The 14,864-nt window shown below is 41.3% G+C and overlaps 1 protein-coding gene across 1 annotated transcript in view; it reads left to right on the top strand.

The window, feature by feature from the left end:
- VPS37A (VPS37A subunit of ESCRT-I) overlaps positions 1 to 14,864 on the top strand; it is a 66,353-nt gene that overhangs the window by 35,302 nt on the left and 16,187 nt on the right. The window contains exons 7-9 of the mRNA XM_077477405.1: positions 9,164 to 9,291; positions 9,386 to 9,444; positions 9,536 to 9,604. Of these exons, the coding sequence (XP_077333531.1) occupies positions 9,164 to 9,291; positions 9,386 to 9,444; positions 9,536 to 9,604 (256 nt within the window). The remainder of the gene's footprint in view (positions 1 to 9,163; positions 9,292 to 9,385; positions 9,445 to 9,535; positions 9,605 to 14,864) is intronic.

Below are 14,864 nucleotides of genomic sequence, written 5' to 3'. Positions count from 1 at the left end.
CACAGGCAGGGAGGAAGTGATGTCATTCTCCTCGGGGCAGTCTTATTGACCGGACTACGAGGAGAAGTGAAAGTAAGTGTGCACCAAACACTACACTAACACATAGGCATACATAGGTACACAAACCCCCCCCCCCCCGATCGCTCCCCGATCCCCCTCCCCCCTCACCCCCCCCCCAGTCACAGTGTCACTGATTGCAGTGATCATTTATTTACTGATCACTACATTCAGTGTCAGTTGTAAAAGTAAAAACTGTCAGGGCAGTTAGTGTTAGGTCCAGGGTAGCCCCCTACCACCCCCCAATAAAGGTTTAACACCCTGATTGCCCCTAGAGTTAAACCTTTCACCCCTTTTGCCAGTGTCACTAAGCGATCATTTTTCTGATCGCTGCATTAGTGTCGCTAGGTAGCTAGTTATTTTTTTAGGTTCACCGCCAGGTTTTTATAGTGCTAGGTACCCCGATATACTACCCAATAATGGTTTTAACCCCCTGATTGCCCCTAGTTAACCCTTTCACCAGCGATCACCGTATAAGTGTCACTGGTGACGCTGGTTAGCCAGTTAGTTATTTAGGTTCCCCGTCAGGTTTTTATATAGCACCAGGGACCCCCATATACCACCTAATAAAAATTTGAACCCCCTGATTGCCCCTAGTTAACCCTTTCACCAGTGATCACCGTATAAGTGTTACGGGTGACTCTGGTTAGTTTGCTTTTTATAGCATCAGGGCACCCACCATTTATTACCCAATAAAGGTTTAACCCCCTGATCACCCGGGGGGTGATATCAATTAGGTTTTAGGGTCAGGGTCTGCGTCGCCCCAGGCAGCGCTAGGTTAGTGCCAGTACCGCTAACACCCACGCGCAAAGCATACACCTCCCGTAGTGGTATAGAATCTGAACAGATCAATATCTGATCTGATCAGTTCTATACTAGCGTCCCCAGCAGTTTAGGGTTCCAAAAAAACGCATTGTTAGCGGGATCAGCCCAGATACCTGCTAGCACCTGCGTTGTGCCCCTCCGCCCAGCCCACCCAAGTGCAGTATCGATCGATCACTGTCACTTACAAAACACTAAACGCATAACTGCAGCGATCGCAGAGTCAGGCCTGATCCCTCTGATCGCTAACAGTTTTTTTTGGTAGCGTTTTATATTTAAATCCGGAAGGCAGTGCTTGGTTTTCGGGGTCCCGTACGTGGCTAGGCTCCCAAAAAGTCCCCCACATGTTGTATCCCCGTACTCGGGAGAAGCAGCAGAATTTATTTTGGGGTGTAATTTGACTTTTGCCCATAGCATGTGTGAGCAATATATCATTTAGACCCCATTCACACCTGAGCGTTTTGTAGCTTGACGCCTGAAGCTACAAAACGCTGGAGGGGAAAAAATCCATTATTCTCAATGGAGATGGTTCACATCTCCACTCCAAGTCGCCTGAAGCCCTACGCCTGAAGCTCAAACAAGTTCCAGACCCTTTTTTGTCGCGCGAATCGGGCTGATTTGGGCGTTTTTCTTCTTTTAACATTGGTGACCTTTTGCCCTGCACAAATTTGCGGTAAAATCGCTGTAAAAACGCCACAAATCGCGGTAAAAAAACGCCGCAAATCGCGGTAAACGCCGCAAAAAAACTGAATGCAGCCTAAGTGACAACTTTGTGCAAAAAAAAAAATATATATTCCTGCAACTTGTGGCAAAATATAAAATATTTCATGGACTCAACATGCCTCTCAGTAAATAGCTTGGGGTGTCTACTTTCCAAAATGGGGTCATTTGGGGGGGGGGGGGGTTTTGTGCTATTTTGGCATTTTATGGCCTTCGAAACTGTGATGGGTAGTGAGGAGTGAAATCAAAAATTTGCACCCTTAGAAACCCTGAAGGCAGTGATTGGTTTTTGGGGTGCCGTACGCGGCTAGACTCCCAAAAAGTCCCACATATGTGGTATCCCCGTACTCAGGAGAAGCAGCAGAATATATTTTGGGGTGCGATTCCACATATAACTATGGCATGTGTGAGCAATATATCATTTAGTGACAACTTTTTGTAAACTTTTTTTTTTTTTGTGTCATTATTCAATCACTTGGGACAAAAAAAAAAATATTCAATGGACTCAACATGCCCCTCTGCAATTTCCTTGGGGTGTCTACTTTCCAAAATGGGGTCATTTGGAGGGGGGAGTTTGTACTGCCCTGCCATTTTAGCACCTCAAGAAATGAGATAGGCAGTCGTAAATTAAAAGCTGTGTAAATTCCAGAAAATGTACTCTAGTTTGTAGACGCTATAACTTTTGCGTAAACCAATAAATATACGCTTATTGACATTTTTTTTTTTACTAAAGACATGTGGCTGAATAAATTTTGCCCTAAATGTATGACTAAAATTTGAGTTTATTAGATTTTTCTTATAACAAAAAGTAGAAAATATCTTTTTTTTCTCAAAATTTTCGGTCTTTTTCCATTTATATCGCAAAGAATAAAAATCGCAGAGGCAATCAAATACCATCAAAAGAAAGCTCTATTTGTGGGAAGAAAAGGATGCAAATTTCGTTTGGGTACAACATTGCATGACCGCGCAATTACCAGTTAAAGCAGTGCAGTGCCAAATTGTAAAAAGACCTCTGGTCCTTAGGCTGAAAATTGGTCTGGGGCTGAAGGGGTTAAGAAATATGTATAATTATAATTATATAATATTATAGTGGTATAGTATGTAATATGGTTATTTTATCTTGTAAATATGTGCACATGCTGTACTCTTGCAATCCATCTCCACAAAGGTTTCCTGTTCTTTTTTCTAGTGTATGTAAACATGACTATATTGCCATTAATGTAGAAATCTAGGTAAAACTTTTTTTGTTTATTGTGGATAGAGTAAGTAAACGGAGAGGGGGAAGGTTTGTAACTGTCATGTCAACTTTTTTTCTTTTTTTCTTTTTCTTTTTTTCCTTTTTCTGTCTATTTTTGAGAGATTTACCATCAATTCCTGTCCGATGGCCATAACAGGAAGTGAGGACATTTCTGGTTGTCTCCAGGGTGAACAGAACTAGTGTCCCCACTGAAAGATTTCCCCTGTATTACTGTTCTGGGGACAACCCATAATCTTTCAATTTGACTCTCTGTGATAACGGTAAACGTTACAAATACAGAGGGTGAATCGTGCTAATGGGGACACAGACAGCAATAAAAACATGAACGGTGTTCTAATCCCTTTGCACGCTATCCAAAACGTAAAAAAAAAAAAAAAAAGTGTTGCTTGCCCTGCCCAGGCCAATTTTCTCTTTTTTTTTTTTTTTATCAGAAAGAGTTTATTAAATAACAAAGCGTACATGTATAATTTACAGCTTACTGCTCAAGAATATATTCTTATCATAACATAGGAGCATAGTCAACCCTGCAAGAGGAATATTCAAGCATTTTTTCACATCTCCCCATACCACATCATCCTATCTACCATGGATGTTGACACTGTATATCTTGGCCCTGCTTTGGTTCACCTATTCAGATTTATCTACGGTAGGTGTCTTACATTTAGTGCCTCCTCAGCCCAAACCTCCCTTCCCCTTCTTTTATCTCAACATTCTGTCCATGACCAGATCAACCGGAGAGAGACCAGGGGTTTCCAACCAGAGTGCCCATAGTTTGGCAAACATTTCTGGTCGTCCTCTATGCTGAAAGACATACTTTTCCATCCTAATGGTGTCCCCCATTTGGGCGATCCACTCCCCCAGCGACGGAGGCTCAGTCGCCTTCCAATGCCGAAGGATCGGCTTACGAGCTTGAACAGGGCCCTGGCCACGGCCTGTCTAGCATTGTCCCCAATGGGAATGTCGTCAAGTATCCTGAGTAGGCATGGCTTTGGGTCTGCAGGTATGGTGGTCTGATACACTCTGTTAGTGGTGGCCAATACCCCTGTCCAGAATAAGTGCAATTTGGGGCACCTCCATAACAGATGAATTAAGTCCCCGTGATCTCTCGCGCACCTGGGACAGCTGGAGTCTTGTCTCGCCCCCATCCTAAACAGTCTGTCGGGTGTGTAGTGTACCCTGAGCACAATATATAGTTGAGATAGCAGCTGGGCCACGTTTACTGAGCAAGTTTGTACTGCCTGGAGTGCCTCCTCCCATTGCTCATCCTTGAATGTTCCGACATCCCTCTCCCATTTATTTGATGCAGCCTGCAGAAATCCCCCCCAGGTAAGCATTGAGGACCATGGAGTAAGTTCTAGAGATAAAGCCCTGGAACTGTGATAAGTTAGCCATATATCAAAAGATCGCAGTTGGTAAAAGAGACCACAGGGCCCCCCCAGCCTGTGCCTTCACTGCATGTTGCAGTTGTAGGTAGTAGAAGAGCATTGATTGTGGGAGGTGAAATTTTTCCCTCAAATCGGGGAAGCGAGTCTGCTTTCCTGCTGTAAAAATGTGTCTCATGTGTGACCCCATATCTCTTCCACCGCGCACCACAATCCAGCGACAGTAGCTCCTCGTAGTGCCTACTTTCCCATATTGGGCTGTACTCGGTGAAGCCCTCCACCCCCTGCAGTTGTTTAAGTTTATTCCATATTTTCTGCATAAGAGCGTAAGTGGGGAATCGTTTGTTTGATTTTGCATAAGCTAGGGCCTCCATACCCGAGGGTACATCGCCATGGCCAGAAGCCGAGCACATCAGGGCCCTAATGGGTTCAAATTGTATGGTCCCCTCCTCCCCTCCCGTAAATGTTGCGCCTGAGCTGCCAGATAATAAGCCCAAGGATTAGGGAGGGTAAGGCCTCCCGCTTCCTTAGAACAACTACAAAAGTCTAATTTTATCCTTGGGGGGTTTATCCAACCAAATGAAACCTCTAAAAATTTAGTTAATAATTCTAAACGGCTTCAGAGGGAGTACCATAGGTGTATTGTGCAGAATATATAGGAGTTGGGGCATAAAGATCATCTTTATCAAGTTCACTCTTCCAACCAGGGACCCAGGCCAATTTTCAGCTTTCAGCGCTGTAACATTTTGAATGACAATTGCGTGGTTATGCCACACTGTACCCAAATGACATTTTTAGCAATTTTTTTCCCCACAAATAGAACTTTCTTTGGGGGGTATTTGATCACCTTGATCAACAGTTTCTATTTTTTGCTCTATATACAAAAACACAATTTTTTACTTTTTGCTATAATAAATATCCCACTTTTTTTTCTAATAATTTTTTCCTCAGTTTAGGCTGATTTATGTATTCTTCTATATATTTTTGGTTAAAAAAAATTGCAATAAGTGTATATTGATTGGTTCGCACGCGCCCCCTATACCGCCGGGGACTTCATATGACAATCACCCAGGATGAGAGATCTCATCTGCGGATGTCATTTGAAAATGGGAAGTGGTTAAATATCATCACAGTTCTAATTGTCTGTTTTGGTTATTTCTAATTATCACATTAAAAAGACTCCTATTATCTCAATAACCATCCACTGTCACATTTTAGGCTGCTGGTGATGCAGAAAGGAAGTTCTTTTTGGGTCCCCCAGCGGCGATCCTGGCTCCTCCTCTTCATGTATCCCCATAGCGACCCCGCCCCTCCCCTCCACTTCCTCCTCATTGCATTTGATTGCCAATGGCTCCTGCTGCTGCTCAAATGCTGTGACGAGGCAGAGGGGAGAATAGATGCAGCCGTGCACAGCACTAAATCTGTTCTTCCCTCTCTTCCCCTTCACACAGGGAAGTGGGGGTGGGAGAGAAATAGAAAATGTTTTTTACCTTTTAATACAAGGAATGCATTAAATTTAAGAAACGTTTTTCACTTTAGTACAACTTTAACTTGACAACAACACTACGACTAGTTTTTTTCTATACACAGCGAGTGCACAGACAAATATACTAACAGCTCTTTACAAACAAAGCCATGTGATTACCATGACCTGACATGATCACATTCTGATAGTCCTAATGGTGGGTAGTGGGTCTGTTGGTCACAGCCATGCAGAGTGTCAATTAACCACTTCAGCCTCGGACCATTTCGCTGGCCAAAGACCAGACCACTTTTTGCGATTCGGCACTGCATCGCTTTAACTGACAATTGCGCGGTCATGCGACGTGGCTCCCAAACAAAATTGACGTCCTTTTTTTCCCACAAATAGAGCTTTCTTTTGGTGGTATTTGATCATCCCTGCAGGTTTTATTTTTTGCGCTATAAACAAAAATAGAGCGACAATTTAAAAAAAAACGCATTATTTTTTACTTTTTGTTATAGTAAATATCCCCCCAAAAAAAAAAAAATATATATATATATAAAAATTTCCCTCAGTTTAGGCCGATACGTATTCTTCTACATATTTTTGATAAAAAAAAATCGCAATAAGCGATTATTGATTGGTTTGCACAAAAGTTATAGCGTTTACAAAACGGGATAGTTTTATGGCATTTTTTATTAATATTTTTTTTACTAGTAATGGCGGCAATCAGCGATATTTTTTTTATTTTTTTTTATTGTCACTGCGACATTATGGCGGACACATCGGACATTTTTGGGACCATTGTCATTTATACAGCAATCACTGCTGTACAAATGTAGTGATTCCTGTGTAAATGACACTGGCAGTGAAGGGGTTAACCAGTGGTGGCAGTGTAGGGGTTAAGTGTTCCTAGGGAGAACGGGGAGATGCTGTTTACAACGGCATCCCCAGGTTCAGCCACCCCGTGTGACGATCGCGGGTATGCCTGCGGCGATCGAGTCCGCGGGACCCGCGACCGGACGGGGGTCCCAACCAGCACGTGAGCACGGCGGCGTGCTCGCGATGGCAGGGCGGCATTTTAGATTGGCCATACCTGTACGCCAATATGCCTGCCCGTGCCATTCTGCCGACGTACATCGGCGTGCGCTGGTCGGGAAATTATTAAATATGAGCTTCCAGTTAACTTGAGTATTTATAAAAAAAATATTTAAATGTTTAATTTACCATATATACTCGAGTATAAGCCGAGTTTTTCAGCCCATTTATACGACTTATACTTGAGTGAGGGTGCCCATCTGCAGCCGTACCTTTTTTTTTTTTTTTTTTTTTTTTACTAAAACGGCGAGTGTTTCCCGCTGTGTTATGCGGTCTGTGCGGCTGTCCATTGTAACAAAGCCCCGCCTCCTCCTCGGTTATAGACAGAACACTGATACAGTTTCCCAGCATTGTATCAGTGTTCCGTCTATCACGGACGAGGATGAGACGGCCGCCGAACAGACTGCATAACACAGCGAGAGACGCTCGCTGTTTTAGTAATTAAAGGTACGGCTGCAGATGGGCATTGTTTACCCAGTAGCTGCTGCATTTTCCCACCCTAGGCTTATACTCATGTCAATACATTTTCCCATTTTTATTTTATTTTTTTTGTGGTAAAATTAGGTGCCTTGGCTTATATTCGGGTCGGCCCATACTCTAGTATGTACGGTAACTAGTACTAAGGTTAATTCTAGCCTCCTGCAATCTTCCATTGAACAAGACTGAGACTGGCAGAGGGAGGGACAGCACTATATGACTTTACTGTATATTATACAGTGCTGTGGATCTAGAAAAAGTGCTTGATGATTGGAGGGGAAAGCACAGAGATGACCTCACCAGGGAGCTTCTGCTCCATTGCTATTCAGTCCAAGTGACTAAGCTGTATTGTTCGGGCTGCAGTGGTAAAATGTAAATGGTCAGAACTTTTTATAAAAACTGACAATGGTGTCTTTATTAGAAAACTTGTTGAACAGCGGTGCAGTTTTTTGGCTCTTTTGTCTGCACTTATGTATTAAGTCATTTTTGCAACAGCTAAAATGTTTAGGAAACCTTTCCCATTTGGCAGAGCTTTCTTCTAAATACTTGGCTATTTTATTAACCACTTCAATACCGGGCCTATTCTGGCACTTCTCTCCTACATGTAAAAATCATAATTGTTTGCTAGAAAATTACTCAGAACCCCCTAACATATTTTATGTATGTGTGTATATATATGTATATATATATATATAATTTTTTTATTATATAATTTTATATATATATATATATATATATATATATATATATATATATATATATATATATATATATATATATATATATATATATATATTTTTTTTTTATCAGACACCATAGGGAGTAAAATGGCGGTCATTGCAACTTTTTATCTTGCACAGTATTTGCGAAACAATATTTCAAACAAGTTTTTTGGGGAAAAAAAGCAGTTTCACAATTTAAAAAAATAACAAAATAGTAAAGTTAGCCCAATTCTTTTGTATAATGTGAAAGATTATGTTACGCAGAGTAAATAGATACCAAACATGTCACGCTTTAAAATTGCGCACACTCATGGAATCACGCCAAACTTCAGTACTTAAAAATCTCCATATGAGATGCTTTACATTTTTTTACAGGTTACATATTTAGAGTTACAGAGGAGGTTTAGAGCTAGAATTGTTGCTTGCGCTCTAACGCACATAGCGATACCTCACATGTGTAGTTTGAACAGCGTTTACATATGTGGGTGGGACTACCGCTTCTGAGTGCGAGCTACCGGGGACAAGGGCGTCTTAAAAAACAAATTTTTTATTTATTTTTTTACTACATTTATTTTTTGATCACTTTTATTCCTATTACAAGGAATGTAAAAATCCCTTGTAATAGGAATCATTTGTGACAGGTCCGCTTTATGGAGAGATGTGGGGTCAATAAGACCCCACATCTCTCCTCCAGGCTGGAAAGCATGAGATCTTGAAAAAAGGTCACCGATCCCATGCTGACAGCCGCGATCGCGGCTTTGTTTCCTTCCGTGAACCCCCGACGGTCATAGAGATGGCCATCTGGTCACCAGAAATCTCTATCGTCATCATCCAGCGCCGGATGATTCTTTCTCCGGTCCCCGATGGCACAGGAGAGCCCGGAGAAGCACCAGATGGCGGGGGGAGGGGATCTTCCCTCCCGTAGCCTGTAAGAACGATCAAGCGGCGAAACTGCCGCTATGATCATTCTTATGGTGCACAGAATCGCCGGCTGAAAACAAGGATATCTGAATGATGCCTGTAGCTGCTGGCATCATTCAGATATTCCCACTGAAAGTCCAGGACTTCCTATGATGCCCTTGGATGGGAAGTGGTTAAATGTGTATACACCCATGTTCTCCATCTTTGTTCTGCAAATTTCAGTCATTTAATATTTCTCTTACAGCGTGTCCCAGCTTTCCGAAATGATTGAACAGGAAGATGTTCTTCTGGAACAGTTTGTCAACCTGCCACAGTTAAAACATATAATATCTGATAAGGAGGACCTGGTGAAAAACATAGAGGAACTAGCGAGTAAGAATGGTCAACTCTATCTTCCAGCTGTATGTTGTGTGTAATCCGTCTACAAATTTCTCTATTTATTTATTTTTTTCCCCTACTCTTTTAGAAAAGAATCTTATGCTGGAGCCCATTCTAGAGTCAAAACGGCAGGCGCTTTTAGACAAAGTAAGTGTGACAAAGCACATATTTTCTGGGATTGTATCATTGCTATTTTGTCTTCATATTTGTGTTCTTGTGTTTTTTTTTTTTCTTCCAGTATGAGCTTCTCACACAAATGAAATCAACATTTGAAAAGAAGTTACAAAGACAGCATGAGCTGAGTGAGGTATTTAGTTTCTATATTGTATCTGTGTTGGCAAACCTGGCTAAGAGCAGGGTGCTGCAAAGTGTTTCCTACTGTTAGCCAGAAAAACCTTCATCCGTGTACCTCCCTGGTTTCTGACTTAAGCTGGCCATAGACAATTGTTTTTCTTTTTTTTTTGGTTGCAGGAAAGAAAACTGCTTGTTTTTCCTCCCACGGAGATATAGTGTCCTGGGGGGTGGGGGGGTCGGCATGGAGGGTTGGAGGGGGCGGGTGTGAACACAATTATTACTGCTAGTGGCTATCTGACAATCAAATTTGGTACAATCAGCCTGCCAATAAATGGTTCAAATCTTGGCCTGTTTCTGCTGAACTGGCCAAGATTCAAACCATCTCTGGTGCTAAGCCCTGTTCAACTACCTTCTGGGTAATGTGTTTCATTGGTCATTTTATAAGTTGGGGAGGATGCTAACTGGCTGACATAGTTACATAGTAGATAAGGCCGAAAAAGACACAAGTCCATCAAGTCCAACCTATGTGTGTGATTATATGTCTGTATTTACCTGTACATCCCTGTATTCTGTGGTCATTCAGGTGCTTATCTAATGTTTTTTTTTAAACTATCATGGCCCCTGCTGAAACCACTGCCTGTGGAAGGGAATTCCACATCCTTGCATTCTTATAGTAAAGAACCCTCTACGGAGTTTAAGGTTTGACCTCTTTATACTCATTTTATTAAGTGGCTTGTCTTGTTAAACTCCCTTCCGCAAAAAAGTTTTATCCCTATTGTGGGGTCACCAGTACAGTATTTGTAAATTTAAAATCATATTTCCTCTCAAACGTCTCTTCTCGAGAGAGAATAAGTTCAGTGCTCGCAACCTTTCTTCATAACTAATATCCTCCAGACCCTTTATTAGCTTTGTTGCCCTTCTTTGTACTCACTCAGTTTCCAGCACATCCTTCCTGAGGACTGGTGTCCAGAACTGGACAGCATACTCTAGGTGCGGCTGGACCAGAGTCTTGTAGAGTGGGAGAATTATCGCTTTATCCCTGGCATTAATACCTTTTTTAATGCATGCCAATGTTCTGTTTGCTCTGTTAGCAGCAGCTTGGCATTGCATGCCGTTGCTGAGCCTATCATACACTAGGGTCCTTTTCCATCCTAGATTCCCCCAGAGATTCTCCCCCTAGTGTATAGATTGGATTCATATTTTTGCCTCCCAAATGCATTATTTTACATTTTTACTTCATTAAACCTCATTTGCCATGTAGTTGCCCACCCCATTAATTTGTTTAGATCTTCTTGCCAGATTTCCACATCCTGCGGAGAAGTTATTGCCCTGCTTAGCTTAGTATCGTCTGCAAATAGAGATTGAACGGTTTACCCCATCCTCCAGGTCGTTTATGAACAAATTAGATAGGATTGGTCCCAGCACAGAATCCTGTGGGACCCCACTTTCCATCCCAGACCATTCCGAGTACTCCCCATTTATCACCACCCTCTGAACTCGCCAGTAGCCAGTTTTCAATCCATGTACTCCCCCTATGGTCCATGCCAATGGACCTTATTTTGTACAATAAACGTTTATGGGGAACTGTGTCAAAGGCTTTTGCAAAATCCAGATACACCACATCTACGGGCCTTCCTTTATCTATCTAGATGGCAACTCGCCTCCTTATAGAAGGTTAGTAGATTGATTTGGCAAGAACGATTTTTCATGAATCCATGCTGATTACTGCTAACGATACCGTTCTCATTACTAAAATCTTGTGTATATATAGTCCCTTATCATCCCCTCCAAGAGCTTTAATTTTATTGATATTAGGCTAACTGGCCTGTAATCCCCAGGGATGTATTTTGGGCCTTTTCTAAATATTGGCTTTTCTCCAATCTGCTGGTATCATTCCAGTCAGTAGACTGTAAAAATGAGGAACAATAGTCTGGCAATTACTTGACTGAGTTCCCCAAGTACCCTCAGGTGCAAGCCATCTGGTCCCGGTAATTTTATTAATGTTAAGTTTCCCAAGTCTAATTCTAAGTCTGTCCTCTATTAGCCATGAGGGTGGTTCCTGTGATGTCATGAGGCTAAACACTGCAGTTTTTGTTTCTTAAAAGCTGAACTCCGGTCAACTTATGAAAAAGGTTTGTGTGCCCCCTCATTCCCCAATTTACTAAAAATGATAACATGAAAGCGTCTACCCAATATTGCCCAGTATGGTAATGGCTGTACCACAAGAGAAAGTGATGAATACATCTTTGTAAGGGCAAGACAAAACAGACAATGCTGCCTTGGCTGAGAGTTTTCATGCTGGGCAAAATATGATTCAGAATTCTATTATTTTTAGTGAAATAATACAGCTAGTGTCAGCTGGGAATGTTGTTAATAACAGTGAATTAAAGCAATTCCGTTTTCCTGACAGATGTCTGTGAAAACACCCATAATTCCCATTTATGAACTTGGTGCTTGCTATGCAGAGATCTATAGAATTTGTACATCTGTGCAGAGAAAAGAAGATTTAAAAAAACAGCCACGGTTTTTAGCTGTAATTTAAGTTCAATATTCTTAACCACTTCAATACCGGGCCATAGTCAAATGATGGCCACAGATGGGATCTCCCATCCTGGGTGGACATCATATGACGGCCTCTGTATTTCGCTGCTTCTGCGGGGGCCCGCAGCGCGGCGATCGTGGATGGGGTGTGTCCCTGGACACAGCCCATCCCCGATCTGTGAGATTTTCATCCCCATCCACCCCCCCGATACACGTGACCGGCCGTGTCCAATCACAGCCGGTCAGATGTACTGTGCATTCACAGCGCTCGGGATGCGGCTTGTTACCCTGACACAGCTCAACCCCGATCGCAGTAAAGAGCCAATGAAATTGGCTCTTTACCACGTGACCGGCTGTGTCCAATCACAACCTGTCACAGAATGTAAACAAACCGCGGTAACGAGATGTTACCGGGTTCTCCTCCTCACACACTGATAGTGTCTGAGGAGGAGATTGCGGTAACATCTCGTTACCGCCTAGTGTACACATCAACACACACTGATTACCCCCCCCCCCCCTCAATAAAGAGGACCTGTCATCACCCATCACAGCCCATCTGAGTACCCGAGTACCTGTCACCAGCCCGTCGGAGTACCCGAGTACTTATTTGCAGACCATGCCTCGGGTCATTTTGTGGGCAATTCCATTGTTCTGGTGCTCCAGGACCTTCAAAAGTGTGATGGGTAAGAACGAAATGAAATGTGTAATTTATGCTCCTAGAACATGTTGCACCTCTGTATATGGCCAGGCTGTGTAAAAGTCTCACACGTGGTATCGCAATACTCAGGAGGAGTAGCAGAATGTTTTGGGGTGTAATTTTTGCTATATACATGCTATGTGTTAGAAATATCTTATAAATGGACAACTTTGTCTAAAAAAAAAAAAAAAAAAAAAATATTTCATTTTCTGAAGATAGAATATACTTTGGGGTGTTTTTTTTCCAAAATGTGGTCATTTCGTGGGTAATTCCATTGTCCTGGTGCTCCAGGGCCATCACAAATGTAATAGGTCGTTAGGAAATTAGAGGTGTCATTTATGCTCCTAGAACACCTGACGGCGCTCCCTGCTCCCTGCCTCTATATGTGCACGCTGTGTAAAAGTCACACATGTCTGGTATCACCATACTGAGGATGAGTAGCAGAATGTATTTTGGGGTGTAATTTTTGCTATGTACATGCTTTGAGTTAGAAATATCTTATAAGCTGACCACTTTGTGTAAAAAAAAAAAAAAATATATATATATATGTTTTCTTTCCACGTTTTCCGAAGACCTGTGAAAAAAAAATGAACCGTTCAAAAGACTCATTGTGCCTCATAGAATACGTTGGGGTGTTTGCTTTCCAAAATGGGCAATTCTACTGTCCTGGTGCTCCAGGGCCTTCACAAATGTAAAAGGTCGGGAAGAGTTGCAGAATGTATTTTGGGGTGTAATTGGAAGTATGCATATGCTGTGTGTGAGAAATAACTTATGACAATTTTGTAAAAAAAAAAAAAAAAAAAAACATTCTTCTTCTTTTTCCCAAGAATTGTGGGAAAAAATTACAACTTCAAAAAAACTCACCATTCCTCTTACTAAATACCTTGGTCTGTCTACTTTTCAAAAAGGGGTCATTTGGGGGGTATTTGTACTTTCCTGACATTTCAGAGCCTCAAGAAATGAGATAGGCCGTCGGTGCATCAGGTGTGATCAGATGTGATCAATTTTCAATGATTTGCACCATAGCTTGTAGACTCTTTAACTTTCAAAGAGACTAAATAATATCCACTAATTTGTGTTACTTTTACCAAAGAGATGTAGCAGTATAAATTTTGGCCCAAATTTATGAACAAAAATGACTTATTTGCAAAATTTTATCATAGAAACTAAAAAAAAGTGTTTTTTTTCCCCAAAATTTTCGCTCTTTCTTCACTTATGTTGTAAAAAAGAAAAAACCCAGTGGTAATCAAATATCACCATTTGTATGGAAAAAAAAATTATAAAAATTTTGTTTGGGTGGTGTTGCATGACTGAGTAATTGGCATTCAAAGTGTGAGCGATGAAAGCTAAAAATTGGTCTGGGAAGGAAGAGTGTATAAATACCCTGTATTGAAGTGGTTAAAAAATATTTTTATGTTGTACAGAGCACCACTTTGTTTTTGTGTTTTTGTTTTTTTGTATGAAAAAATTTGTTATCTTATATCTCTATATCACTTGAATACCTGCCTGTTATACCCCTCCATTATCAGGCTATATTTCAGTTTGCAGCACTGTGACAGTTTGACACTTACCTTTTCATATAACACTGTACCCAAATAAATTTGAAATACATTTTTTTTTTTTTTGAGTCCGATAGGGTATTTTTATTTTTTACTATAACGGGAAAAAAATTTTTTTTTCAATAAAAGCTGTTTCTTTTATTCTCTGTTAAAATAAAAATGCCAGAATAGTACAAAGTCCCTAAAATAACTTTTTTTTGGAAATTTAGACACCCCACAGTGATCTTATTTCTTGCCACAATTTTTGGAAATGAAAAATGCTAGTAGTGGGGGGTTAACATAGCACTTAAGAATGGTACAAACTTTAATGTACAATTCATTATACAAGGGAAGGAGGAAAGGGTGAATGTACTAGTTGCATACAGTGGGAGGATGGAGGTTAAGGGGCTTAAATGGGCAGGATAATGTAGGTGAGGGGATAATATATAGGTCACTAGGGGCAGTATTACAGGGAGGGGAACAGGAAAGAGTTGGAA

This window comes from Lithobates pipiens, unplaced genomic scaffold, assembly GCF_037356315.1.
Source record: "Lithobates pipiens isolate NorthernLeopardFrog02 unplaced genomic scaffold, aLitPip1_a1.2 Scaffold_13, whole genome shotgun sequence".
Taxonomy (NCBI): domain Eukaryota; kingdom Metazoa; phylum Chordata; class Amphibia; order Anura; family Ranidae; genus Lithobates; species Lithobates pipiens.
Note: the sequence above shows the minus strand (reverse complement) of the source record. Positions and strands in the feature narration are given on the sequence as shown.